This window comes from Cavia porcellus, unplaced genomic scaffold (genome assembly GCF_034190915.1).
Source record: "Cavia porcellus strain 051 isolate PalLab524CR breed Dunkin Hartley unplaced genomic scaffold, mCavPor4.1 scaffold_12, whole genome shotgun sequence".
NCBI lineage: Eukaryota > Metazoa > Chordata > Mammalia > Rodentia > Caviidae > Cavia > Cavia porcellus.
Genome location: NW_026947495.1, coordinates 64,920,101 through 64,947,201, shown reverse-complemented (window position 1 = coordinate 64,947,201; position 27,101 = coordinate 64,920,101). Strand labels below are relative to the sequence as shown.

General features: G+C 36.3%; 1 protein-coding gene across 1 annotated transcript in view; it reads left to right on the top strand.

Moving 5' to 3' along the window:
- Pde11a (phosphodiesterase 11A) overlaps positions 1 to 27,101 on the top strand; it is a 386,279-nt gene that overhangs the window by 177,094 nt on the left and 182,084 nt on the right. The window contains exon 6 of the mRNA XM_063259356.1: positions 25,473 to 25,605. Coding sequence (XP_063115426.1) covers positions 25,473 to 25,605 — 133 coding nt within the window. The remainder of the gene's footprint in view (positions 1 to 25,472; positions 25,606 to 27,101) is intronic.

Sequence of the window (27,101 nt, the reverse complement as noted above, 5' to 3'; positions counted from 1 at the left end):
ATTTTTTAGTCCATGAATTTCCTCTTGGATTAAATGTGTTTCTTGAATGCAGCATATTGTTGGATTTTGCTTCTTTTTTTTTAATTTAAAGAAAAGGAAACAAAAAATACATGGAGATAAAAAAGGGTAGAAATAATACAAAATTACAGAAAAACAAATGGTAAGAAATCGCTGGTTGATAAGTTACATATTGTCGTCTTAGAAATAGCTGTTCAAGTTACAAAATTAAAGTATTTAGAATGACATTCAAAAAGTGACACTACAAACGGTTCTGCTCAATGATCGAACAAAAACTCAGTAATATGGTTATCAGTCCTACACAGTTTTACATCTCAAAGAGGGTAAGATTAAACATATCAAAACAGAACAAAACAGTTAAAAAACAATTTAAAGAAATACAGATTTCAAAGCAAGTCCACTGGAGATCTTCACTGTCTATCTGTCTCTAGTTTCTTACAAGTAGTTGTCCCCATCTTCACTCACTTTATATGCTTATTGCATATTATAGAACTAATCAAATCATTACAGGATGATGAAGGCTTTTTAGGTCTTCAAGATCCAACATTAGGGAAGACAATAGTAACTACATCACATCTCTCATTCTCTTCGTGGTAGCCGTCCCCATCTCTACATATGCTGAAATTGAAATCAAGAGACCAGACCAATGTCATTCTAATCAGCGAACAATAGTATTGCTAGAATTTATATCATAATGCTACAAAATTAGCATTGGGTTTCTTAGCATGTCTTCTTCAGAGTATCTGTTCATTACATCTTACATTATATAATCTGTTCCCGTAAATAATTTAAAAAAAAAATTCATGTGTGAATTTCTACATATATATCTATCCTCTCTTTATTATAGGGAAAACCAAGTTGTAACAAGACAGCAAAACAAATTCCTAGAAAAACATGCAATGGATAAGACATATAAGACCACAATATAGGTGATCTTCCGTAGTTACTATGTTTTCTCTTGTTATTTTCAATAGATTTGTTCACAACACCAGCTTAATATAGTTAAACATAGTATTACCTATTTTTATAAAAACACAACTTTGAAAGCATTGTAGGATTTGAGAGCTGTTAATAGTTAATACCAGTATGGATATCCTTTACATCTTGTCATCTTCAGAGTAGTTGCCTCTACTTTTAGGGTTGATACTAACAAGTATACCAAATTCAAATAAAATCAGCCAAGGCCAACCCATGGTCTTATGATTCAGACTCAATTAAGATCAGTCATAGTAAGACTGTAAGTAATACAGAATTTCAGTTTAAGTTAATAGGAAAGTAAGGATAGTTACCATGGTATAACCTGCTATTTTTGGGTCAGATGTCTGTGCCCTCAAATCTAACATGAGTGGACAGACCCAAACAAATTAAATTCAAACTAAATATGGTGATAAGACTACTGTGTCTTTTAAATCCCAATACACTATTAACAATGACCTTTGCCTTTTTATAGTGTTTCAGGGCTGTCTATACTAAAGACTATAGCTTACCGTCTCTGCCTCATGTCTGCTACTCCACTTTTCTGCTATAATTTGTCCACCTTATTCCCTCATTCCACTGTCTGCCCCATTCATTGAGGCCTCTCTGCCACTGTTGCTAGAATCCTGGTATCCCTTCCTCTCTTTCTCTGGAATGTCCTTCAGCACTCTCTGTAGGGTTGGACTGGTGGCCATGAACTCCCACAGTTCCTCCTTGTCTTGGAAGCATCTTATTTCACCATTAATTTTGAGAGAGAGTTTTGACGGGTATATGAGCCTTGGTTGCATATTATTTTCTTTCAGGACTTGGAATATTTCTCCCCATTCCCTTCTTGACTTAAGACTTTGTGTTGATTAGTCTGTTGTTATTTTGATAATTTTCCTGTTGTAGGTAATCTGCTTCTTTTCTCTGGCTGCTTTTAATATTCTGTTCTTTTGGTGGATTTCTGGAATCTTGATTATTATATGTCTAAGCATAGATCTGTTTTAGTTGTAGGTAGCTGGTGTTCTGTATGCCTCTTTTATCTGGATATCATTTCTTTTTGCTATACATGGGAAATTTTGCTTTAATATATCTGTGAATATTCTTTGTATTTCATTTTTGGTTGCTCCTGCTTCCTCACTCACATTCTTTATTCTTAAGTTATTTATTTTTTGGTCATCTTCTAGCCTTTGAATTGTTTCTTTCTGGTTCCTTGTTATTTTTAAGAAGCTTTTTCTTTCACGATCATATGCCATAAATCTCTCTTCAAGTTTCAGAAGACTGTCTTTAATTTCTATCAGGATATTTTGCCAGTGTTCAATGGAGTTTTTAGTTTCCTGGTAATCTCTTTGGATCTGTTTCATGTATTCTAAGTTATGTTTAAATTCTTCTTCAGAAGTTTCTCTTTCTTTTCTGATTTCCTCAGTTCTTCCATCTGTGTTCTCTTGGGTGGGGCTTGTCATTTCTTTAATTAATCTCTTTATATCTTGCCTCACTTGGATCAGGAGTACAGCTTTAAATTCATCTATGAGGTCATGGAGGTATTTTTTAATTTCGGCTGATGCTGTGTCCAGTAGTGGATGGTTACTGTGCTTGTTCTCTTCAGTGTTTACTTCTCCTGGGCTTATTTTCTCATGTTGGGCAGCTGGAGATTTTTTTTTTATTTTTATCTCTTGTCATGTTTCTGGATTCTTTCAGACTGGAGTGTCCTGGGGGTCTCTGGTCCTCTCCATATTGCTTAGGGCCTTTCAGAAGCATGCTGACTAGTGTTTTTGCTGTCCTCCCCAATTTGCTGTTATCTGGGGTAGGCTGGGATGTAGGGATGGTGCAGGCTAGCCTCCAGCCTCTGTGCCAGTCAATCCGTAAATTAGGCTGTATTTTCTGGATGTCACTGAGTTGTGACTATTTTGTATCTGTTTGGAGGCCTGGTTCAACCCCAGCACATCCTGCCAGTTCTCTCTGTGCCAGAAGCAGCTGACTAATGTCACCGTGGCACAGGGTTCTGCCCAAATCCCAGCTGTTCTCTTCCAGACCTCTCTGTGACAGGAGCACCAGGACAACGGGTCTGCCCAATTCCAAGATGTCTTCCACTAGTTCTCTGTATGACACTGAAGCCAACATGGCATCAGGCTCTGCCCAATTTCAAGATGTCCTCCACCAGACCTCTCTACAGGGGCGACTCTGTGATGTCACCGAGCCGCAGGTTCTGCCCAACTCTAAGATGTCTTCTGCCAGATTCTCTGTGTTATTGATGTCCCCATGGCGGTGGGCTCTGCCAGTTCCAAGATGTTCTCTGGCCAACCCCAGCAGCCATGGGACCCAGTGCCCAGTACTCACCAGGGCTCGGTGCAGGTCCCCCTCTTGAGTCTACTGCACACCACGCCGCTCGCCCTCACTGTGCTCCTGGCACAGCGTGGAATGGTCAGAAAACTGCACAGCATTTGGCTTCAGAGCTCCAGAGCCTTTCACAATCTCCTCTGGTGCAGCAGGGCAGTCCTGGCTGCTTCTCGGGGTCCCAGGTCTCAATTTCCAGCAGTCACCAAAAGTCAACACAGCTTTTCTTGTTGGGTCCACTGGTCAGTTTGCTGCATTAAAGGCGCGGGATTTGCAGCCTCCTGTTATCAGCCTTTGCAGTCTCAGCACGACTTTAAATCCTCCAGCTGCACTGTCTTGGTTAATAGGAATCGTTATCCATTTGTCTGGCCCTCTCCATGTTGTCATATTCTAGTATTTAATATGATTTCTGCGGAGAGACTCTCTGCCTGATCCCCTAGCAAGCCACCATTTTAGGATCTCTGGATTTTGCTTCTTGATTCATTCTTCCAATCTGTTTCTTTTGATTGGTGAATTGAGACAATTTCCATTGATATTTATAACTGATATGTATTGACTTATCTTTTTCAAGTTATTTCTTATTGTTAGTGTCCTGTCTTTCTCCTGTGTTTAATTCTTTACTCTGATTGGTGTCTTTTTTCTACTGGTGTTCTTGTGTTTGTGGACTTTGTTTTTTCTTTCTAATATGTCCTTCAGAATGTTCTGAAGAACTGATTTTGTGGTCATGAATTTCTTCAGTTGTTTTTATGGAAGTATCTTATTTCTCCATTGATTTTTTAAGGTAGTATGTAGGGTACATTAAACTGGATTGAAGATTGTTTTCTTTTAGGGCTTCAAATACTTTACTCCAAGATCTCCTTGATTTGAAGGCTTTTATTGAGAATGCTGTCGTGATTCTGATGGACTTTCCTTTGTAGATGATTGCTTTTTTTCTCTGGCTGCTTTTAATATTTTATTCTTGTGCCAAACTTCTGGAATCTTGCTTTTTATATGCTTTGGTATAGATTTATTTGTAGATTTACAAGATCAACTCTTAACCGATAGTTAAGAGGTTTTTAGCTTTACTAATGCTGTTAGCCAAAAAGAATGAAGCTCTCTCATTGTGCACACATTTGACAGACTGGTGACCATCAATAATTGCTTTTGTTCTTTGTGTTCATGTTTTTCTTTTTGAAAAATTCCAAAAGTTTGTCTTTAAATGCAAGATGCTAAATCTCATGTGGCAGAACAGTTTTTGAAGTTTTCATGGCTTTATTGATTACAGTCACCACATCTTATACAAAGTGGACTTGGAGACTAAGAATCACCTATTACAATGAGCCCATAATTTAAGTAGGACTCTTGGTATTTTCATTTATTTATTTGTTTATTTTTGGTACCAAGAATCAAATCATGACCTTGTGTTTGTCTTGTAGGCACTTATACTGCTAAGATATATCCCCAGTCAGTATTTTCTTTTAAATGCAGCGTTTTTGGTTGGTAGTCTTATTCTGCTGTCTTCTCAATGAATCTTTCCCCCTTTTCAAAGACACTCTCCATTCACATTTGTTTTTTACTTGTTTTAGCTACAGTTAGCTGTTGGCTAACTCAAACAAGTATGCAGTGCAGATGAAAGTGGTAAATAAAATAATGGACAGTCAATACATATACTAAATACATTTTAAATTGATTAAAACGGCCACTAGATGTAGATGAATAATTGAAGTACATCAATTCATTTGTCACTATAAAGCCTGACACCAGATGCAGGTTAATTGTCATATGCACTGATCAACAGGGCTTTGATGAGACTCTGCAAGCAATTGATTTATTACTCTTTCTGTGTACTGAAACCTTTCTGCTTATGTTAATCTGTATTTGTTGCCACTCTCCAGTGCTAGCATCACTGCCTCTGCTCCACCTCAGAATCATCAGAAATTAGATTCTCATAAGGAGTGCGTGCAACCTAGATCCCTCACATGTGCAATTCACAGTAATATTTGTGTTCCTTTGAAAATCTCCTGCAGCTGCTGATCTTATAGGAGACTGACCTCAGGCTGTATTAGGAGCAATGGGGTGCAGCAATAAGTGCAAATGAAGCTTTACTTGCTTGATTATTTGCTTGATTACTTGCTTGTTTGTCACTCCCTTTCTGTCATACAGCCCACTTCCTAACAGGCACATGCTGATATGGAAATTGATCCAGGAGTTGGAAACCCCTGAGCTAAAGGGCAAGACCTTTTCTTTAATGAGCATTGGAGCATCCAGGTCATTCTGGAACCTCAGGAAGATGGGCAGCTATAATTTTCTACTAGAAAATATATGGAGAGTTAACTACAGAGATCCATATCCCAGTCCCTGGAACTTGTGTGTATTACTTTAGATGAAAAATGACTAGATGAAAAATCTTAAAAACTCAGTGTTATACCAAAAGCCTTGATAAATAAAGGAGATATCATAACAGAAGCAGTAGTTAGTGTAATACAGTTTGAGAAAGACTCAAGTTGTCATTGTCAGCTTTGAAGATAAAGGAATGGGGCCCAGGACCCAAGAAACGTGAGTGCTACAAGTAGGTACAAAAGGCCAGGGAATGGCTTTTCCCCTAGAGAATTGCAAGATAATAACCTTTTGCCTTTTAAAGCTCTAAATTTGTAGTAATTTGTCACAGAAGTAATAGGAAACTCGCCATTTTGAAAGGAGACCAAGAGGAGAATAAAGAGAAGCAAGCAAAGATTTCAAGGAACAAGAGGGCTAAAAAGCATGTGTATGGATGGAAACTTGTAGAGGAAGCATGGCCAGTGAAGAATTCCCAGGGATGGGATAGATAAAGGATTTTTGAAAACTGTATGTTTTGTTCATTTTTTTTTTTAAACCGGTACCAGGGATCGAACTCACAACCGCTTGCTTACAAGGCAGGTGCTTATGCCGCTGAGCTAAATCCCCAGCCCCATTTTGCTCATTTTTTAAATTATTGTTCCTGCTTTGTCCTTTATGTGATGCTTTACTTGCTGTACTCAATCTCTATAGCAACTTTGTCATTTAATCCAAAAGCTTTTCTATGCAGACACTTGGCTCTAATCTCACTAAACAAAAACTTTATGTGTTTACAGGCCACTTCTGAGAAGACAGAAATACAACAAATGAGAAATCTTTTAACACTCAAGAAATTGGTTTATGTTAAATGTTATTTTGCAGAAATGTAGTGGGTTGAACAGTATCTCTCCTCCCACCTGAAATTCATCTCCACCCCTAATCTCAGAATGGGAACTTATTTGGAAATAAGGATTTTGTAGATGTAATTAGTTAGGGATCTTGAAACTAAATAAGATTAGATTCATTATGGGCACTAAATTCCATAATTAGTGTCCTTATAAGAAGAAGAGAGACACAGAAAGGCAGGCATGTGAAGACAAAGGCTGAGACTGAGTGAGGTGTCCATAAACCCAGGGACCTCCAGAATTGTAAGAGAATTAATTTCTAGTGCTTTAAGCCAGCAGCTTGTTATGGCAGTACCAGGAGGCTAGTACTTTCAGTTATTAAATGAAGATAAATTAGATAATGATCACTGGATATCATTGAGAAACGAGTTCTAGGAAGCTGTGATTCTGTGAATCTACTATTGTCATTATGATTTTAATTTAGAAATCATTAACTATCTTTGGAAGACTAGTATTTTATCTTTGCAGTGTTTTAGTCAATTCCACAAAAGCCCTTTGAGTTAGATGCACTTGTTTTCATTTTATAAGTGAAGAAATTGAGGGTCAGAGTAATGACTTACACAGCATTGCAGGCCCTAACTGTTAGATTGTTCTTCTGAGAGTAAATGCTCCTGGAAAAGGTGTTCAATTCCTACAAGCTGTGGCTGGAAGGAATTACCATCTACAGCTCACTTTATGAAGACAGAGACCTTAATCTTTAGAAACATTGCCTCCTCAAGTGTATGTACATACAAGTGTATGTAAAAGAGGAAGATGCCATGATTTATCCAAAACCATTTGGCTAAGTATTAAGTGATTTCTAGCATGATTGGAATAGCTGGTAACATTATACCAGTACCTTGTATGAACTGTATTGTATCCTGAGGCAAATTATGTCTTTTAAAATGTTTGTGACATTTTGTGCATCATAGATTTTTCATTAATTGATATTTTTAAAATATTATACTAAAATTTTACTTATCTTGATTGCTTAGCTTTTTGCGCTTCTTACGTTTTGTGCCTAAGGCAAATGCCCTAGTCCTCTTGCCCTGGTCCCTGCTCTACATGAAGAAGACTAGGACAGGAGCTTCAGACCTTTGAACAGAGTATATGGTATATAGTCTCCGGGATGTTAGAACCTACAGTGATTCAGCGGCTCCTAGGAATGGAGATGCACATAAGGAAAAGTGGAGTAAAGGGTACTTGAAGGGCCAAGCTTTTACAGAAGGTTTTCTTTTGTTCTTAAACATAATATTACTTTAAGTCTCCTGGTCATGATTGTTGATGGTTCCTGCCCTGTATTCAGAGAATCAGCCCACTTATCATAGCATGGGATAATCTGTTATATTTTAGAATAACAATTATTGGAACTGATAACAGACTCCACTTCTAAATTTAGTAGTCCTTTACTAGTTGGAGAAATACATGCTTCATGAGCAGATGGAGAGAGGAGTCAGCTTTTAAACTCAGTAATATTAAAATACAGGACACTATTTTTATGCATTTGCTATTTTGTGTGTTAAATGTTTTGCTAAGTACTAAACACAAAATATCTCATTTATTTCCATATTAAAGATATGGTTAAGACACATATACAGGGTCACTCGGTAAGTGACAGCAGCCACACTTGCAACAGTCAGCCTGTCAGTATGGCCTTGGCACTTCTCTCAACCATTCCATTTATTATTTGTGTATAACAGAAATAATATAACAGAAACTTTGCTAGAATTGCAAGAAACACCTGGTATTTGGTAGCTTCTCAGTAAATATTTATAAAGGAGAGAATTGAGGACACTTATCCTGTCACATTAAGTATGTTGAATATTACGATGGTGACTTAACACTACTGCTGTCTTGGTGATAGCTGTGACACAGCTGATGCCTGGACAAATTCTGTAATAACTACTTGTATTGATATCACTCCCACTCTGTGCTGTACCTTGTTGCACTACATAACTAATACATCTTCAAAGTCATTACACTATGATTTGATATTCCAGTGAAAATTTTTGTTTAGCCCAAAAATATGAAAACAAGAAGTCAGGCATAATTATGAGTTGATGTTGAAAATATTTGCTATTCAAAAACTGGCCACCAGGTCAGGCATAGTGGCACACGCCTGTAATTTTAGCACTTGGGAGTCTGAGGCAAGAGGATTACCATGAATTCAAGGCCAGCCTAGGCTACATAGTGAGTTCAAGACCAGCCTGATTTACACAGCAGGACTCTGTCTCAAAAATCTGGTCACAATTCTCTATGTTCTTGCAAAGCTGCAACCAAGGAAGAAATAGGTAGATGCTTTGTTACTGAAATACAAACAGAAAAACCATCTAGCACATGTGATGTCAAGCAGCTAAAAGCAGGAGTAATTGCCAAAGCTCACAAAATAAATGAAAGAAGTTTCAAAACAATAAGAAGCTGTGGGAACCAAATTCATGCATCTTGCAGGAAGGTGTAGAATATCGAATTTTCAAAAATCACCGAATGATTGGAATCTGCTTACCTTTTAGTAACAAGTGATTCAACTGAGCAAAAATGAAAACTGAATTTAGTTGAAGAGGGAATGCCAAAATCTGAGGCTTCTTTGACATTCCCATCAATGCCAAGGGTGTTAACCAATTATGATTAAGAACACAGATCACAAAATACAGTAATTCACTACAATGTCATGGACAATATCAGGTAGTCAGAGCTTGCCACTAAGTTTAATTATAAAAAACAAAATCAAAGTAAGTGTGGTAGGTAGAAGTTTGGTTTCCAGGGCCATTATCTTATATACACGTCATGCTGCATGACTAAAGACACTTTGCAGAAATAATTGAGGCTTGTTAAAAGGAGAGATTATTTTGTATTCTGAGGTGAAACACAAAGCTCTCTCTCAATTGAGAACAGAAAGGGGGGAGTAAAAAGACACAGAAGAAGGAAAAAGTCAGAGATTTGAAGCATGAGCAGGGTTTGATATGTGTAACTGGCTTAAGTAGAGACGTGTTCAAGATGCCAGGATCTTAAGTCTGATAACTAACAAGCTGAATGAGTTTGATTTTTCCTCTGTAGCTTTCAGACAGGCATGCATCCCTTTCCCTTTGTCTTAGCTGGGTGAGATTTGTTATATTGAAATCAAATGCAAAAAGCATTGCTAACATGGGTTTGAATCCAATTTCTTTTTTTCTCTCCTTTTTATTTATTAATATATATCTGATACATAACAAATACACTCATCATAGAGAACTGATACACCTGCTTATCATCTCTTGATCCTTTTTATTTCTGCTTTTTTCCCTTCCTCCTATCATGTGAGAATGAGACAACTCAATGATGTTACTGTACACGTGGGAGTGCAGGAACACACACATACACAGATGAGTGTGAACCAAGCTGATGAATGAATGGAGTGCAGAACAGATGATCAGGAACACTGTGTAACCTTCCAGGACAAATTGTGTCTTGGTGCATTTTTTAAAAAAATAAATTTTAATGTATGTTTTTGGTGCTGGGAATCAAACCCAGCAATAACACACACTTTACCACGGAGACATATCCGCAGCCTTTGGTGCACTTTTTAGACACGTATCTAAAGAGTTACAGTATTGTGACTGGACCACAATAATCCCTGAAAACTGCTTCCAACAAACCATGAAAAGAACATTTGGAGAAGGCAGTATGAGCTTGCTGTTATCTAAAACCATCCAGTAACACCTTCTGCATGGTTCAGTGGAATGAAATTATCAACTCGTAATAGAGGTTATCAGCAGCCTGAAAGAGAGTCCTACAGATGACTGCAGTGCATGCTTTTAAGAAAGGCTGCATCCTCACTCTCCTGATCTCTTAAAAGATTGTATCTGTGAACACTGATGACTCTGACCAGAAAAGCAATTCAGAAGAGTGACACTCTGCACTGCTTTAAATTTCTAAGCCATGTGTGATTTACTCATGCCATGTTTGTGATTCAATCAGTGCCTATGTAGATTAGTTTTAAATACAGTAATTGTGTGAAACTGATATTTTGCAAGCATTCCAGAACTTATTCACTCAAATATATATTGTCCTTCCAATTAGGCACCACTGGGGAGTAGTCTGTTTGTGTAAGTTTTCTTATACGTTTGTTTGTCACAAGTAAATAAAATGTTACATAGTCCAGTTTTGGAATTCTGGCAACACATAGAATAATAATGTCTCTGAACTTCGTTTGTTACACAACAGGCACATTCAGTCCTTCCAAGGTCTTTCATTCATAGTCTTCAAGTCTTAAATAAGAGATACTAGTCAGTTCCTGTTCTCCAGAGAGCGTATACCAAGATCAGAAAAACAAATGATTTTTCGGGAGAAAAGGTTAGGAAGGGTAAAGAAAGCAGAATCAGAAATAGACAGAAAGAAAATCTGATCATAATGTTATGTGAAGAAGAGAGAAAAGAAAGAAGAGAATTGGAAGAGTCTTAGGTAACAGTATAGTATGGAAAAACTTTCTGCCTGCCCAAAGGGAAGTTCTGAGTAAGAACTGCCAATTGGAAGACTCATGTGTCTAATATGAATACCTAGGTCCTATCCTTAACAAATTAAGAGAGTCTCTTAATTTCTTCTATTTTTTAGAAGAATTCTATTTAGTGGTGAATTCTTGGTTGAGAGTCTTTCCCTGTTTTCACTGTAAATATGTCATTCAGCTGCCTTCAGGTGTATGTAGTTTCTGATCATACAGTTAGCGGTCTTCTGAGAATCACTAATATGTGATGAATTACATCTTTTTGTTGCTTTCAAGATTGTCTCTTGCTTATGGTCTTTGGATTGTTTATAAGACATCTAGTTTAATATTGTTATCTTAGAAGTAGTTCAGATTATAAGACTACTCTTAATTTCCTACTTTTTTGAAATTCTGTATTATTTCTATCCATTTTTGTTTTTAAAATAACAAAATTAAATTTAAAAAAGATATCTAGTTGTGAATCCTTCTCAGTTTATCTGATTTATTAAATTTTCTTAATATATAATTAATGTTAATTTTAATCAATTATTTACTCTCTTCTCTCTTTCTGGAAAACCTCCCTGCACAGGTTTGTGTGTTCAGTGGTGTCCCACATGTCTCTGAGATGCTATTCACCTTTCTTAGTTCTTTTTCTTCTGCTTTCTATGTGGGGCCTTCTCCACAAGTGAATTTTTCAGTTCAGTTATTGAATTTTTCAATGTCAGAACTTCTATTTGATTCCTTTTTATGATCTCTATTCACTAATATTCTTTATTTAGAAGACATTATTTTCATGTATTCTTCAGGTTCTTTAGATGTGATTTTCTTTAGTATTTTGAACATATTTTAATTGCTCAGTTACATGCTTTATTTAGTAAATTGGGAATCTAGAAACAAGACGTACAAAAACAAAAAGACAAGTCATAAGTTTGAGCAGCAGATCTTAGTCGTAAGTGCAAACAATCATTTACAAGTAGGTTGTTAAACAAAGACCATCTGTATTTTCAGTAGTATAATGTAGAAACTGAAAATCAGACCTATCTCCTTACCCCAGCTTTCTAGAGTTTGTTGCTGTTTCTGTTTGTCATTAAATCAATTCTAAGAAGTCTGTGTTCATTGGTTGAGTGTGGCAACTCGAGCATTTGTTCAGTTAGCTTAATGGTCAGCTAACTGTTGGCCAGAGATTTCCTTAAAAACCTTGAACCATGAGTCTTCTGGCCTTTGCCAAGGTACTCGGCGAGTATGTGGATGATACCTTCATTGGTCTGTCAGCAAGTTTACTTAGTTTTCAGAGTTTCAAGGTCAACTGTAGGTGAGGAGTAGGGCCTTCTTTTTCCTGAACATTCATGTAAGTCTGAGTAGGTGTGCATGTGCATGTGTGTGCATGCATGTGTATGTACCCTTCTACATTTCCAGGAATATGTCAGAGCTTTTTAGTGCCCTCTGGGAATATCTTATTTTTAAGCTTATCCTTTTAAGATTTTTGGTCAGCTTCTTGTTAGACACAACCGTTAAAAACTGCCTAAGGCAATTTAGATGTTAAATAATTGCTGCTATTTTTTCCTCACAGATATCCCTGGGGTAAGTGAACAAATTCTGAGTCAGTCAACTAAATGCAAGTGGAGGTTTCCATAGAACTGCCAGACCAGTGAAGTAGTGACACGTCTCTGGGGATAGAGCTTTGGGGGAGCATCAAATCTATTTTCTTCTGCTAATGGTTGCTAAGCTGCTGGTTTTCATAGCTATTCCACGATTAAGGAAAGAGAAATGGAAATAAGATAAATCAAACTGCCACAAAACTCACCATTCTTACTGAGATTCAACTGTTTATCTTGAATAAATATTCATTGTATTGTTGCAAGCTTTTGGTTAATTTTCAAAGTTTTGAAATATTTGGTTTTTGACAATTTTTTATATTTTCCTCACTGTCTTTATGGATTTTCAGTAGTCTTTATTCTCTCATTTTGGAAGATCCTCTTCACTGTTTTTATTTTCTCTTTTATTTCTCGGTTATCCAAGGAAATGGGAAAACTAGGCAAATTCACACACTGATGTTACAACTGAGTATTTCCACAAGTAGATCTAGAAGACACATGAATATTTTTTCTTTTACTTTCCACTATGTGTGAAATTGGTGTTCTATATAAATAAAAACATGTTACTTGTTATATTTTTGAGGAAATGAAAATATTTAAAACATTAAAATTGTTCAAATAGCCTCATGACTTTTTTATCATCTATTATTGAGAGCAGCACATTCAGGGCTATGAACCTCATTATATCAAAATTTAATATTGTTAATAGAAGGGTAAGAGACTTAGATGGCCCTGGAGGCCCTTTCCATCTCCTTTCAGTTGTCTAGCAAGAAGGAGACTCAGTAAATCTGAGTTACCTCGGTGGAAGACAACACTGGTACCAAAGACCACACTCTGAGCTTCCTCTTGTTACTAAGGCCACTTTCTTTACCAGGAAGTCTCACTGTCAGAGTCACTTAGACATTCTCTGCCTCCCTGTCCTAAAAATAGTCAGAGTACTGTGAGTTTGGGATGTGTTCAGTGAAATGTCTTATGCCTGACCTAAGACTATCTTTCAGAGAACTTCAACACTGCTGAACTACATGGTTTTTAGTCCTAGATTACCCAATTTTGTAAATATACTCCACAGCAATTAATGGTGCATATATCTATGATGACAATTACAGAGACTAAATGTCAATAAAAAGGAAGCATTTGTAAAGCAGTTGCATATAATTTGAATTCATCTTAAAGACATTCAAGAAAACGTATTTTTCAAGCATCTGTTTCATCTCTAAAACATAAAAAATTAAAATACATAGTTCTATGTAAATTTTCATGGCTTTGTACATGAAGAATCAGATAAAACACAAACCTCTCCTTACTCTTGTTTATTTCAGACAAGTGGGCTTGTCACTCTAATAAAACTGTCACAGAGGAGAATAAAAGCTATAAAAAATTTTTCTATGAATAAGACACATGAGAAAGTACAGAGCTCAAACATAAGGTAGCCTCTTTTGGTCAACTGTCCCTTTGACTGATGCTATGCAATCAACAGAATTAGAGAAACTCAGAAGTCTTAATGGTTGATTCTTATGTTTGACTCATTTTTGTACGTCTGTCATTTAACATGCTTTAGTTAATATTTTAACAAATTGTCTTGACTTCGCCTTACTTGCCTAAGCATACAGTCTCAGGACTGTATGTTTGCTGTAAGATTTCTCCTTATTCCAGAGATTTATGCAGGTGGCTACAACATTCTACAGAAATGTGGTGAACCTATTTGGAACCTCTAGGACACAATTTTAGCTGTGCACTAGTATCAACAATTTTACCAGTTAGCCTGTATTCTCTTCAGCACCTCTCTGACGCGTTTAATGCTAAAAGTAACCATCAAGGAGCTAAGCAGTTATACAAAGCATGTCTTAGTTTAGTGTTTGTAATAAAAGTAAAATCTTTAAGATATTTACCTGGAGACTTCTATGTGCCATGTACTCTTTAGCATTATATTATTGTACACTCAAAAGTCCCTGTGAAATGGGTTTTATTTCTATTGTCCACTATTACTTTCATATATAGTCTCACAGATAGTAAATGTTGGCCATGATTAAGCCAGTAACAACAACAACCAAAGCATATTTGCTTAGCTATGCAATGATGAAATTTTTGCTACAGATGCTAAATTGTACACATTAGCTATTTCATTTAACATTCATCTCAAAGTTACAAACGACTTCCCTCAATAAAATTAGCATGGTACTAGACTAAAAACAAACCTGAAGATCAATGGAATAGTGGTAGAAGATACAGCCACAACTACAAACACACTTAGCCACTTCGTCTTTGACAAAGGGCCCAAACGTGTGCACTGGAAGAAAGATAGCCTCTTTAATAAATGGCGCTGGAAAAACTGGCTCTCCATATGCCGAAAACTAAAACTAGATCCATGTCTATCACCATGTGTTAAACTAAAGTCAAAATGGATGAAAGATCTAAATATTAAAGCAGAAACACTAAATCTTCTGGAAGACAAAGTAGATAGAAATCTTAACACAGGGGTAGGCAGAGAGTTCAAGAACAAAAATCAAACTTCCTAGAATCAACAACTGGGATCTCGTCTTATTAAAAAGTTTTTGCGGGTCAAAAGAAATCTCCAACAGAGTTAAAACAAAACCTATGAATTGGGAAAATATCTTACCCAACTGTCCCTCAGACAAAGGACTTCTATTCAAAACATATAAAGAATTTTTTAAAAAATTAGGTTCCCAAAATTCAAGAACCCAATCCAAAAATGAGCATCTGAAGTGAATACATACTTCTCAGATGAATAAATACAAATGACAAATAAATATATTAAAAATATTTAATATCAGTGGTCATTCAGGAAATGCAAATTAAAACAACAGTGAGATTCCATTTCACCCCACAAAGAATGGCCAAGATCAACCAATAACAAAATCTGCAGGGGATGTGGGGAAACAGGAACTATTCTCCACTGTTGGTGCAAATGTAGGCTGGTATGTAACCACTATAGAAATCAGTGAGGAGATTCCTCAAAATGCCAGGATTAGAGATTCCATTTGATCCCACTATCCTACTTCTGGGCATTGTCTCAGCAGAACTGAAAACCTCATTCCACAGTGATATGTGTGTACCCATGTTTATAGCAGCACAATTTGTAATAGCCAAATCTTGGAAACAACCCAAGTGCCCATCAGTCAAGGAATGGATAAAAAAGACATGGTATTATTTTCATAAAATGGAGTACTACTCAGCTATAAAGAAACATTTTATTAAGGCTTTCATAAGTAAATGGACATGACTTGAGACCATACTCATAAATGAAATAAAGCAAACTCACATGTGTAAATACTGTGTTTTCTGTCTAGTGTAAGAAACTAAACAAGTATATATGATCCAAAATCTATAATAAATAATGTGTAAGGGTAAGAAACTTCTCAAAGAGGAAAAGTAATTGGGATATGGGAAAGAGGAAGAGAAAAAGAAAAAGTCATCAATTTGTGTGTGTGTATATATACATATATATATACATATACATATGCACATAAGATAGCTAAAATGACTATACTACTAATTGTTAGTTCTTGGAAAAGAACAGTTAATACCATATGATTAGATCAATTTACATGTCTATATCTGTTAATCTAAACAACTCTTTTGAAGGTAACAATATTGTAATATTACAACCATTATCAAATTCCTATCATCTTATTTGTAAACCTATACTGTTATTGTATTGGGTTTGTGTTGTTTGTTTGCCTCTTTTGCTTTTTGTTTTTTCTTTTCTGTGTCTTTTTTTCTCTTAAATAAAAAAAAGTGACACCAACTCTTAAGGGCAATACACCTCATCACTCTAATTATACAACTTGAGTGAAAGTATAGAAAATATGTTCTTTGGTTGCTATCTCTTAATTTCTGATAACACAAAATGCTTTAACGGGAGAAAAGGGAATGTGATGAAGTGTCCTCAGGCAAGCGTTTGAAGGCAAGTTCCTTAACAGGTCACGATAGGTTTTAGAAACTCCTGAAATTTAGAACATCCTCTTGTTCACCACACTGTAAGAACTGACAGGCTAGTTCTGCTTGCTAATTACACACTCTCATTTCCTTTTATGACTGAAAGATTTGTTTGATAACCTTTAAAGATATACTAACACCACTAGGAGATTATTAATGCCCCAGTCCTGGGGACCTGGAGATTTTCCTGCTGGGAACCCAGCTTTGAGTCCCATTGGTATTGACTTAGTTCCTTAATCCTCTCATTAAAAGACAACTTCAAATAATGTTGCACAGTTGGAGGTTTTTGGAAGGCTGCAGGGACAGAAAGGCTTTCCCCAGCAGAAAAAGTTAGGAATGGAGTGTCTATCTGTGAATTAAAGTTTATATTGATCCCTTCTAAAATTTCACTTATCTATATTATTAGTACACATTTATAGTACCTAATGTTTACATTCCTTGTGTGCAGTTGGTATATGTATGAAACATATCTTAATTCCTCTTTTAATCTCCTTTTACTCCCTTCCCTCCTCTTTCCTACTTTCTATTATCTTTTATTTTCCTCTTTTTTATAGTTTGCCTTTCTTATATAAGGGAAGCCATATGATATTTAAGCTTGTGTGTCTGATCTATTTCATTTACCATTATTGTCTCAAGCTGAACCATTTTCCTACAAATGACTCAACTGACCACTTGAAACAGAATATCAAATACTATCACATATAACCTGTAGCTCAAAAATCAATTTTTGTTTGCAAAACATGAAGAAAGAAATATCTGTCCTTAATAGTTCCTTGAATTCCTGACTCTTGACACCTCTGGATCCTACCTCCAGTAATTGATGATCATTAGATGAAAATGAGAAACTAGATTATGTCTGTGCTAAAAGTTCTGTCTCAAACCTATTGATCGGTTTTTAGGTAATGGTCATAGTCTTCATTAGTGATGGTTAACATGTTGAGAACAGTGTGTTAGTTTAGTTTTGGAAAAGTTAAATTTTAGTTGTTTTGGTAAAACTAGAAAGTATAATAAGGATAAATGCATAGTAAGCAGCTTAAGACTTAAGAGGCTGTACTGTTACAGATGTGGGAGTCACCTGTTTGGATATGCAGTTGTAGATACAAGGAACATGCATAGAATCATGCAATATTAGTCTGACTTCCTTCAATTATAACTTCATTCATTGCTTCTACCACACTTCTGCTGTGTTAGTTCCATTATGTATTATACCAATGCAGAAAATCCCATACTTTATAGATTTACTCATGCTATAGTTCTGTCTGATTTAAAAAAAAAAAAAAGGTTTTTCTCTGCCAGGTGAATTCTTCTTTATTGTTCAAAACCCAGATTGGAGCAAATTCCTTTGTGAAGTGGTTCTTCAGTATGATTCTCGGTTCAAAGAGAACAGATTCATGCCTTGTCTTGCACATCCTTGAATCAGGGCACTTATCAGAGCCCACTGTCATTATTTGTGAGCTTCCTGAAAGTATGGCCCCTTAGCTACTCTCTATACTCTGTGAATAAGTGAGGCTACAGCTGAGCTGATATCCACGTACAGATTATTTCCAGGTACCAACACTTTCAGCAAATGAAACTGTTTTCACTCTTTTCTTATTCATCCCCTACAAGATTCACTCCTTTACTGTCCAGCACTTTGAAAGCCTCAGCCAGCTAGTTATTCTTGAACAAGTGGTGTTCTGGGAATTTCTAGTGAAGATTATAAATAAAATCTAATGTTGAGAACAAAACTATCAACACAGGCACTGTCTAATGATTAACAGAATTTTATTTGGATACTTTTGTCTTCTAATTGGCAGACTTTTTTGGGAAATCATCTGGTGATAGTATTAAGTTTAGTTTTACACAGTTTCCTGTGTTAGAACATGTAGCCAAGCTAGAATTTTCAGACAATCAAAGATGCTGAAGTCACTTGTCCTGGGGCATTTTATTTTATCCTTATTCTATTTTGCCTGTATTGATGTTTTTCCTACATGATGCTACAACTTGTCAACCCAGAGATTTTTGTCTGCCTCACTTCAGGGGCAGACACATTGCAGGAGTATGTGTTTTCTGTAATAGAGCAATTCTCTTTAGTCCTCACCCCAAACAGTCAATATTTTTGAGCTCATGAAGATTTCTTTGAAGTCAGTTTGAATCTCACATTTGCAAGCAAGATACCACTGATGAGGAAGAAACTAAACAGTAGTCCTTTACATGAAACTCAGTTAAACATCGACATCTTTCTAATGGTACCTTTGTAAAATACCAAGAGAATAAATTTTTCTACATTAACCTCATTAGGTTAATTGACTCATAAATGTATGAAGATCTATTTTTTTTAGTTAAAATAAGCTATCAAATAGTTGGTTTTTACCTTTTAAGTATTTTCATTGACGTTTAGGTTCCAATTATATTTATTTTATTTTCTCAGGCCCCTATTTTTTTTTTCTTTCTGCTATGTTATTTTCTTTGAGTCAGGATTTTTTTCAATATTTTCACTATGGTATTCAAAATACTGTTATGATTTGAATAGCAGAAGAAGATACTAAATATGGGCAAATGAGTTGTTTAAAAAAATAAACTTTGAACATATTTGAATGATTTCTCAACTGAATTTTGGCTTTCAAAAAAATGAGTGTCAGTGTTAAGAAGTGTAAACCATTTTTTTCCTATTATGCACCACAATGCAATGTTTCTTGGCCACACACATCCATATCCACCAATACTCATGTCAGATATTCACTTGCATGAGATGATTGATAATAATATTTTTGATTTTGTTGAAAGGTGTTAGCACACAGGCTCCCATCTATATGTTGATAGTTAGCCCAGTCCTCACCTCTATTTGTACAGAAAGAGGTCTAAACGGAGGCCAAGGAGAATATTTAATGAATATTTAATGTGAACCATGTGAACCCAAGCAATATAGCCATGGGACTCAAGGGTCCAAATGTGGCACAAAGTTTTAAGGAGAGTATTCTTTCCTTACTCATGAAGCTTGCACCCTCAGAGCCAGTGATCAGCCTCTTTCAACTGGGTTCCAAACAGTGGGCTTTGACAAGGTCCTTAAATAAAAGATTAGGTTTTACTAGAGACCAAGAGTTGTAGGAGAACCCCATAAATGTTTGTGTTCTTCTGTCATGTGCATGACAGCTAGAAACTACTAAATGGATGTGAATCATTTATACTCTAAAGCTGTGGAAGTCTGAGAATAGTTACATTATAGATGTTTTTCTAAAACATTTGTTTACTAAACCAACTACATAAGGTTACCCCATATCTTGGTTAGGCTCAAATTGAAAATCTTACTGTTGGTCTTTGACACCTCTGTTCACATTTTTCTGGACTTAACATGGAAGATCCTAGGGAGCATGTTCATGATTGCCACATATTTCAGGGGCTGTAGGATAATGACATATATGCTCGTTGGCTATGAGCCACGGGACTGAAAGTGAAAGATGATGATTATTAGCAAATAAACCAAGATGCCAAAAAGTGGAATGCAGTATTTTGTACGTAATGAGCTTCCTGTCACTTAAGTATTCGATTTGAAATTACATGCCCATTTGTCAAAGGTATTGAAGAGGAAGTAATTGAAGAGTGTCATTGACAGTTCATACAAAATTCTCTGTGAAAACTAGAAAGCAAGGCTAAATTTCAGAGCTATTCATTCCTTTTATAGGGGATTTTTGTGCAAGAGAGAACCTGTGCAGCCGTCCATGACTGTGTCCAGTTCCAGTAGCAGTCAAGTGAATGAATAAAAGGGCCCTCATAAATCAGAGGGAAGTGACTCCAGGACCTTTCTGAAAGACCTGACCCTGTAAGCCAAGGGTATACCTCAAAACATAGAAATAATTTGGGCCCTTTCCTTTCTAATTTAATTCACAACACCATATTGCTAAAAATACAAAAGAATGTTATCATGTGTAGAATTTGCTATAAAAGTTATGATGCTTTTAATGTTTACTGTGGCATAGACAATATACTAAATATTGGCAATATAGCAACTTCACAATAACTTTAAGCAGTAGTATTATACTCCTTTACAGATGACATATAAGTGCTGAAATTGCTTTGCTAGAAAGTGACAAAAGGAAATTTAAACAGGTATGTCTGACTCCAAAATTGGTGGTCTGAATTATAGCAAGAATTATTTTTAAAAGAAATGAAACAAAGTTTTGACTAGCAACCTGTCATTATTTATTACAGTAGAATATTAGGATTCGAAATCTTCAATGAGCACAAGAACTACTATATGATTATTATGTTCATAACATGAATGTGTCTTCTTAAGATTTGTATGTTGAAACTGGATCCCAACTGTGTGGCTATTTGGAGGTAGGGTCTCTGGGGAGATAATCAGAGCATAGGAGAAGCCCTCATGAAAAGGATTGGTACCCCTAGAGGACAGAATCCACAAAATTTCTTCTTCCTTCCACCATGTTGGGACACAGCAAGAGACACCAGGCACTGCATCCATCAATGCCTTGATCTTGGTCTTCCCTGACTCTAGGATTGTGAGAAATTAACACTAGTTTTCTGTAATCAACCCAGCTAATGGCAGTTTGTTGTAGCTACCCAAACAGATGAAGGTGGTGATGTAAGATATCTAGAGTGACAAGTCCACTTCCTGTCTCCCTGAGCATCTTGTCTCTCTAGACCCTAATTTATGTATCTGTGCAGCATTAAACTGAAGAACTACAGAGGCGATTTTCAGAAAATCTGTTGACACCGTTGCAGCTTCAGGTCACTTCAGGTCCCACACCTGTGTGAAGCTTAGGTAGACCGTAGCGCCTGCAGTCATTTCCCTTCCCTAGACTTCTTCAGGATTCATAATTGGTTCAGTTGACTTGGCAATTTAGCAGCATGGTCTTGTGATTTTTTTAAATTTTGAAATGGACATTTAAAATTATGCATTGTTTAACGTCATCCTGTTTATTTCCATCTCCTCAACTGGCAGTGACTCCCAAGAGCAAAGATACAATGCCTGATACAGAGTCAGCATTCTTTCTACACTATATGATAATTTTAGAGTGATTTCAAGGCAGGATGCAGCTTGAACTACACAAGATTCCAAAATGTTTTAGATTTAAAATGAGTCTTTCAAGATTCCCTACTCAGTCTATCTTCCTTGTGAATTCCTTAAGTTGGAACTTGAGGTTCTTCATTATCAAATTCTGTATCTTTTTTTCTCCTGTTTCCTTTAACTGAAGCTGAGGCTAAAGTGTTTACTATCCTTAGCCTCTTCTTGAAACTCTGAGATGACAGCCTCGCTCTTCAATTTTTCGGTTATAATCCACCATTTTTGCTCTCCTCTAACCCATTAACACTTTCTGAGGAAAAACAAGGAAAATGGAATAATCTGGGACTTTGGAGTCAGACTTATGCAAAAATTATATCTCCACGTGAGAATGTTACTAAACATCCTGGGCCCCGGTTTCCTGATCTATAAAGTGCAGGAAATATATCCATCTGATAGGATTTAGGAGAGGACAACAAATTAGGTAGGTAAAGCATCTAGCCTGGCCCTTACAACAGTGGATGACAATCAGTTTATTTTACCTTTTTTCACTTTTGTTTTCTTTCTCCTCTTTCCCTATATTACTGCTTTTCTCTTGCTCTGTATAAAGATTGCCCCATATACTTTCTCTCTGAGCAATATTATTTATTATGTCCTAGGAAATAATTTAATCTCCATGTCATTATTTTCAATTCTGAGGACAGATCTGGGTGCTGGGCCACACGAACAACATGGTCAGGCCTGCAGAATGTTTATCACCCTTGCCCTTCTCCCCACCCCTCTGTCAGATCCTTTCTGCTAATAATGCCAGACACTGATTGAGCAGCCACTAGGCAGTGCCTCTTCAGTCACCAACATGACCCCTTCCACCTGCATACTTTGCACCTTCAAGCTCTCCTTACCTGTTTTGTTTTATTTGGACTTGTGTTTCGAACCCAGAACCTTTCACTGAGTCACATGCCTAGACCTTATTATCTTTTTTCATTTTGAGATAGAACCTCGCTAAATTGCCCAAGATGGGCTTGAATTTTCAGCCTTCCTGCCTGAATTCTGATAGTAGTGGGAATACAGGTGCTAGTTCTTTTTACTTCTTGTCACTGGATTAAACTTTCTGAAATTACGGCTCATATTATGTCATTCTGCTGCCCAATAATCTTAAAATAGGTTTCCATTACTTGTCTTAGCAACTTGGTCAAAGCCCTGACCTCTTTTTCATTCTTATTCCTCACCATACGATCATTCATGCTGCTTAGAACATGCCTGTGGACTCTGACGTGTTTGTTTCGGTCCTGCTGCTTCTTTCTCACCCCTGCAATCTCTCTGGTGGAACTCGCTCATTCTGAAGGACTCAGCAGACGAATTTTTAAAATTTATTAATAAAACTGGCTCCTTTCTTGGTCCCCAACCCCTGCTGTTTCACTTTCTACCCCACCAAGTCTCAGATTCCTCCCTTGACTTCAGAGTCCCTAACAGTCCTTGTTCCCACAACCCCTGCAGCACATGGTAGGTCAGCCAGACTGCTAACCACAGAATACCTTAAAAATCATAGTGTGACTTACAATAATAGCACAGAATGAACTGACAAGTCAATTAATTCTTACAAGAAATGCTGGAATTTAGTATAAACATTTTTATAACAAGAAAAATTTAGCAATTAGTTCATTAACTTAGATCATTCACTTAGACCCTCATGTCAGATATATTATCATCTTTCTTCCTATATTTTACTAAGGTGCCATGTAAAATTTAACTTCTCACGGGTACAGAATAGTGAAGAAAAATAGATTGTTTCTTTAAGAAAATAAAGCTTCATCTTCTCTTTGAAATATCTATACTTCTTTGATTTAGGCACCATCTGAGAGCTACAAGACTCAGCTTTTTATTAAAAGTTCCATTTTCAGCTGGAGATTCATAAGAATCAGTTTTATGAAGTTAGGTGCCCCAATATTCTGTGCATATATATTTATAGTGGTTAGCTTTTCTTATTGAGCCAATCCCTTAAGTAAAATGCAATGATCTTTTTTTCCCACTTCTGATCAGTTTTAGCTTGAAATTTACTTTGAGAATAAAATTGTTACCCTTGCTTGTTTTGGGGGGGTCTTGCTGCATAGAATATTGTTTTCCATTCTTTGGTTTTAGTGTATGAGACTTTTTTGGAATAGATGAATTTTTTAAATACAATAGACTGTTGGATTCTGTTTTGTGGATTCTTCTAATTGGTGTCTCTCAACTGGGGAGTTGAGACCATTTACATTGACAGTTCTTAATGAAAGATGCTGATTTTTTCTTATCACTGTGATATCTTTTGCTGTTGTAAGAGTGCCTTTATCTTTCTTTTTTGTTTAACTACTTGCCTTGCTTGATCATTTATTCTATCTGATTTTCTTACTTTGATGGCCTCATTATTTCTATCTAGGATGTTCTTGAGTAGATTGGTGATCGTGTTTCTCTTGAAAGTGATCTTTGTCATTAGAACATCCTCATTTTTCCATCAATTTTGAAAGACAATTTTGCAGGATATATTAGCTTGGATTAGAGATTGTTTACTTTTAGAACTTTAAGCACTTCATTCCAATTTCTTCAGGCCTTTAAATTTTGTGTTGAGAAGTCAGCTACAATCTTGATGGATTTATCTTTATGTGTGATTTTTTGCTTTTCTCCCTCAGCTTTTAGGATTCTGTCTTTTTGGTGGACATCTGGGATTTTGGCTATGAAATGTCATAGGAGCCTCTTTTATTGGATTTAAATGGTGTCTGTAAGCCTCACCTGTATGTAGAAGAAATAGTTTATCCTTTTTATTTTTATTATTGTCCATGTTAGGGCAATTTTTTTCTTCCTGGTGTTCCTTTTCCTGCCCACCCTGGAAGTGGATGCATTGGTTACATGGTAATTAAACTTTATACCATTTCATTTTCAGCTTGTTGTAATCCCTTGGTTGGAATTGTCTAACTTTACTATGGCTGGTGGGGGAAATAATGACTGTCACTGAAGGACCAACTTGCTTCCTGCCTTAGACTGCTCCTTTCCTAAGATGATTTGTACATGGCCTATGGTGGGAGGAAGGGTAGAGTAACATGATTCAGTGTGACCAGTTTCACCTCTCTCCTGTAAATACTAGATTTTTAGTCCAGCTCTATGATCTTGGCATTTGTCCTCTCCTATGAGACTTTATCTTTCACTTCTGCTTGGTAGTAGCTGCTTTTTTCAACACCCAGTCAGAGGCACTTATCACAGCTGTCTCCAACTGGTTGGCCCCATATTACTAATTCTTAAAACACTTATATAAATTCAATAACTACTATGAAAGCGATACAAGGGAAAGCTCACAAAAATCATTTTTGGCATAAAATTTCTCATTAAAATTAAATATGGATAGAATTTAAATTATTAATATCAGTGGGCAATAACATCAAAACAGATTTTTAAGTGAGATTTTGTAAGTAGGAAATGTGATTTTTTTCCCCTCAAACTACAAAAATACTCACATTATAGTCTAGATGTATTCCTTTTCCACATTTAAAATTCTGTAAGTTCTCAATCCATGTTCTGTTTTCCTCATTGTTGGGTTTTGTTTTTATTGGTACCAAAACATGCAATCTGTCTAGTTAAGGGAGTCAGGCTGGAGAATTCAATGGAATTTTATGATGCCACTGTGTTTTTGTCTTAAGATCAGTGTTGGTCACTATCTGATTACCTTCTTTAATGTATTTGCCTGCTTTGGGCCTAAATACAACCCTAGGGTTACTCCCTGGGTTATAGAGAGTCTATTATTTCTCTTAATGGATTTGGTTATTTTTACATTATAAAAAATGTAGATAAGTGATTTTGAAATATCTACTGATAATTACCTCACTATTGTTCTGTGACTAATGTCTCCCTTAATGAAGTTAGATAATCCTGCTATTGATGTAGTTTGTAGCATCAGATTTCAAACAGACTTACATTTCTCTTTTCTTACTGCCTGCCTTGTGTTCTAACAGTTTCAAAGAAAGCATGGAAAAATCATCATATTCTGACTGGCTAATAAATAATAGCATTGCCGAACTGGTTGCTTCGACGGGCCTTCCTGTCAATATCAGTGATGCCTACCAGGACCCACGGTTTGATGCTGAGGTAAGAAGCATCCTCTGGTTGCAGTAATAGAAGCCAGTTGTCAAAATTTTGACAGTTTGCTGGTTGAAGGAAAAGGGGACACACACACAGGTCCATGGCAACCCCTAAAATGTGCTAGCATTTCTTTTGTATCCTTCCCTGTGATCTGGTTTCTAGCATCACTTACCATTGACTGACAGCTAGAAAATTTCCCATTTCTACCTTGATTTGTGGCAAAATTATCCTTAGCCTGGCATTTCCGTAATTGGTTATACTTTATATTAAACTATTTAATATAATAAAATGTTTATATAACATGGTTATTTCCCAACAAATGTTATAACTGCCATAATTTTTAAAATTGCTCCCATAAAACAATAAACTGATATTATTGCTTAGTTAATTATGTGGGTACATTGTGCTGACATGCAGAATATACTAAAAACAATTTTCAAGTTGACATGGTAAGGTAGTACAAAGTATACAGTGAGTTCATGTGAGTAAATAAAATGTCTTTATGTAGAGATATGGATAAACATATACATATAGTATATATCTGGTATATAGATCTTATAAAAATAAGTCTTTATATAAAATATACATAATAAAAAGTTTCCTATTTCAGATTGTAAAGCCAATCTCTGAAGAATAGCAGGAGTTTTTGTTGAAGAAGGTTGAGGAGACAAAGCTGAAGGGCATAGGAACTGGAGAGCTGAGGTAGTTCAGCGTGGCTGAAGGATCATAGGAGAAGAGGTGGAGGGGGAAGCAGGGTCCAGATCACCAAAAGCCTTCTGAAAATTCTGTTAAAAGGTTTGAATGTTTATCATGAGCCATGGTAACCAACAGTTGAGTTTGAAACTAAAGGGGAGGCAGTTATATTTTAGAATGATCGCACTGTCTGCAGGTCAGAGGATAAATTAATGATAATAACAATGAAACATTTAATCTCTGCAACACCAAAAGATACACTTCATCACCTCCATTTTACAAAAATCAACAGTTGCTTGGTACTGCTTTCTTTGTCCACTGGAAGGACATGATGAATCGGGGAGGCTGAGTTGTAGATCTAATTTCAGTCATTTCTAGGTATAACTTCAGTCAGGTTATTGCTTCACATCTGTACAGGGAAACCTTAAATTCCCAAAACTCGCCACCTGTAGGTAGTTGCCTGATGCCTCTCTTCCCCAGAATATATTCTGTATACATTTTCTTTTCCTTCTTGGGCATCAAGCATAGATGCTCCCACTTTGGAAATTCTTTCATGAACTTGTGGACTGGGTGTATTTCTGGGGTTCCCTATTAGGCATCTCAATACCCATCACCCTTTGGCTTTTTCCAGTTCTGAGGCAGTAAGTCTGATCTTGGAATTACATTCCTAGAGAAATTAATTGTCCAGAGTGTCTGATTCTCCTCTAGTAAGGAGGAAAACCACTGTCTTGGTTCTGTGACTGGGACTCTGAAATGATTTACAAATGTCCATGTTTGAATCTTTTAATGTTATGATTGGATGAGATCAG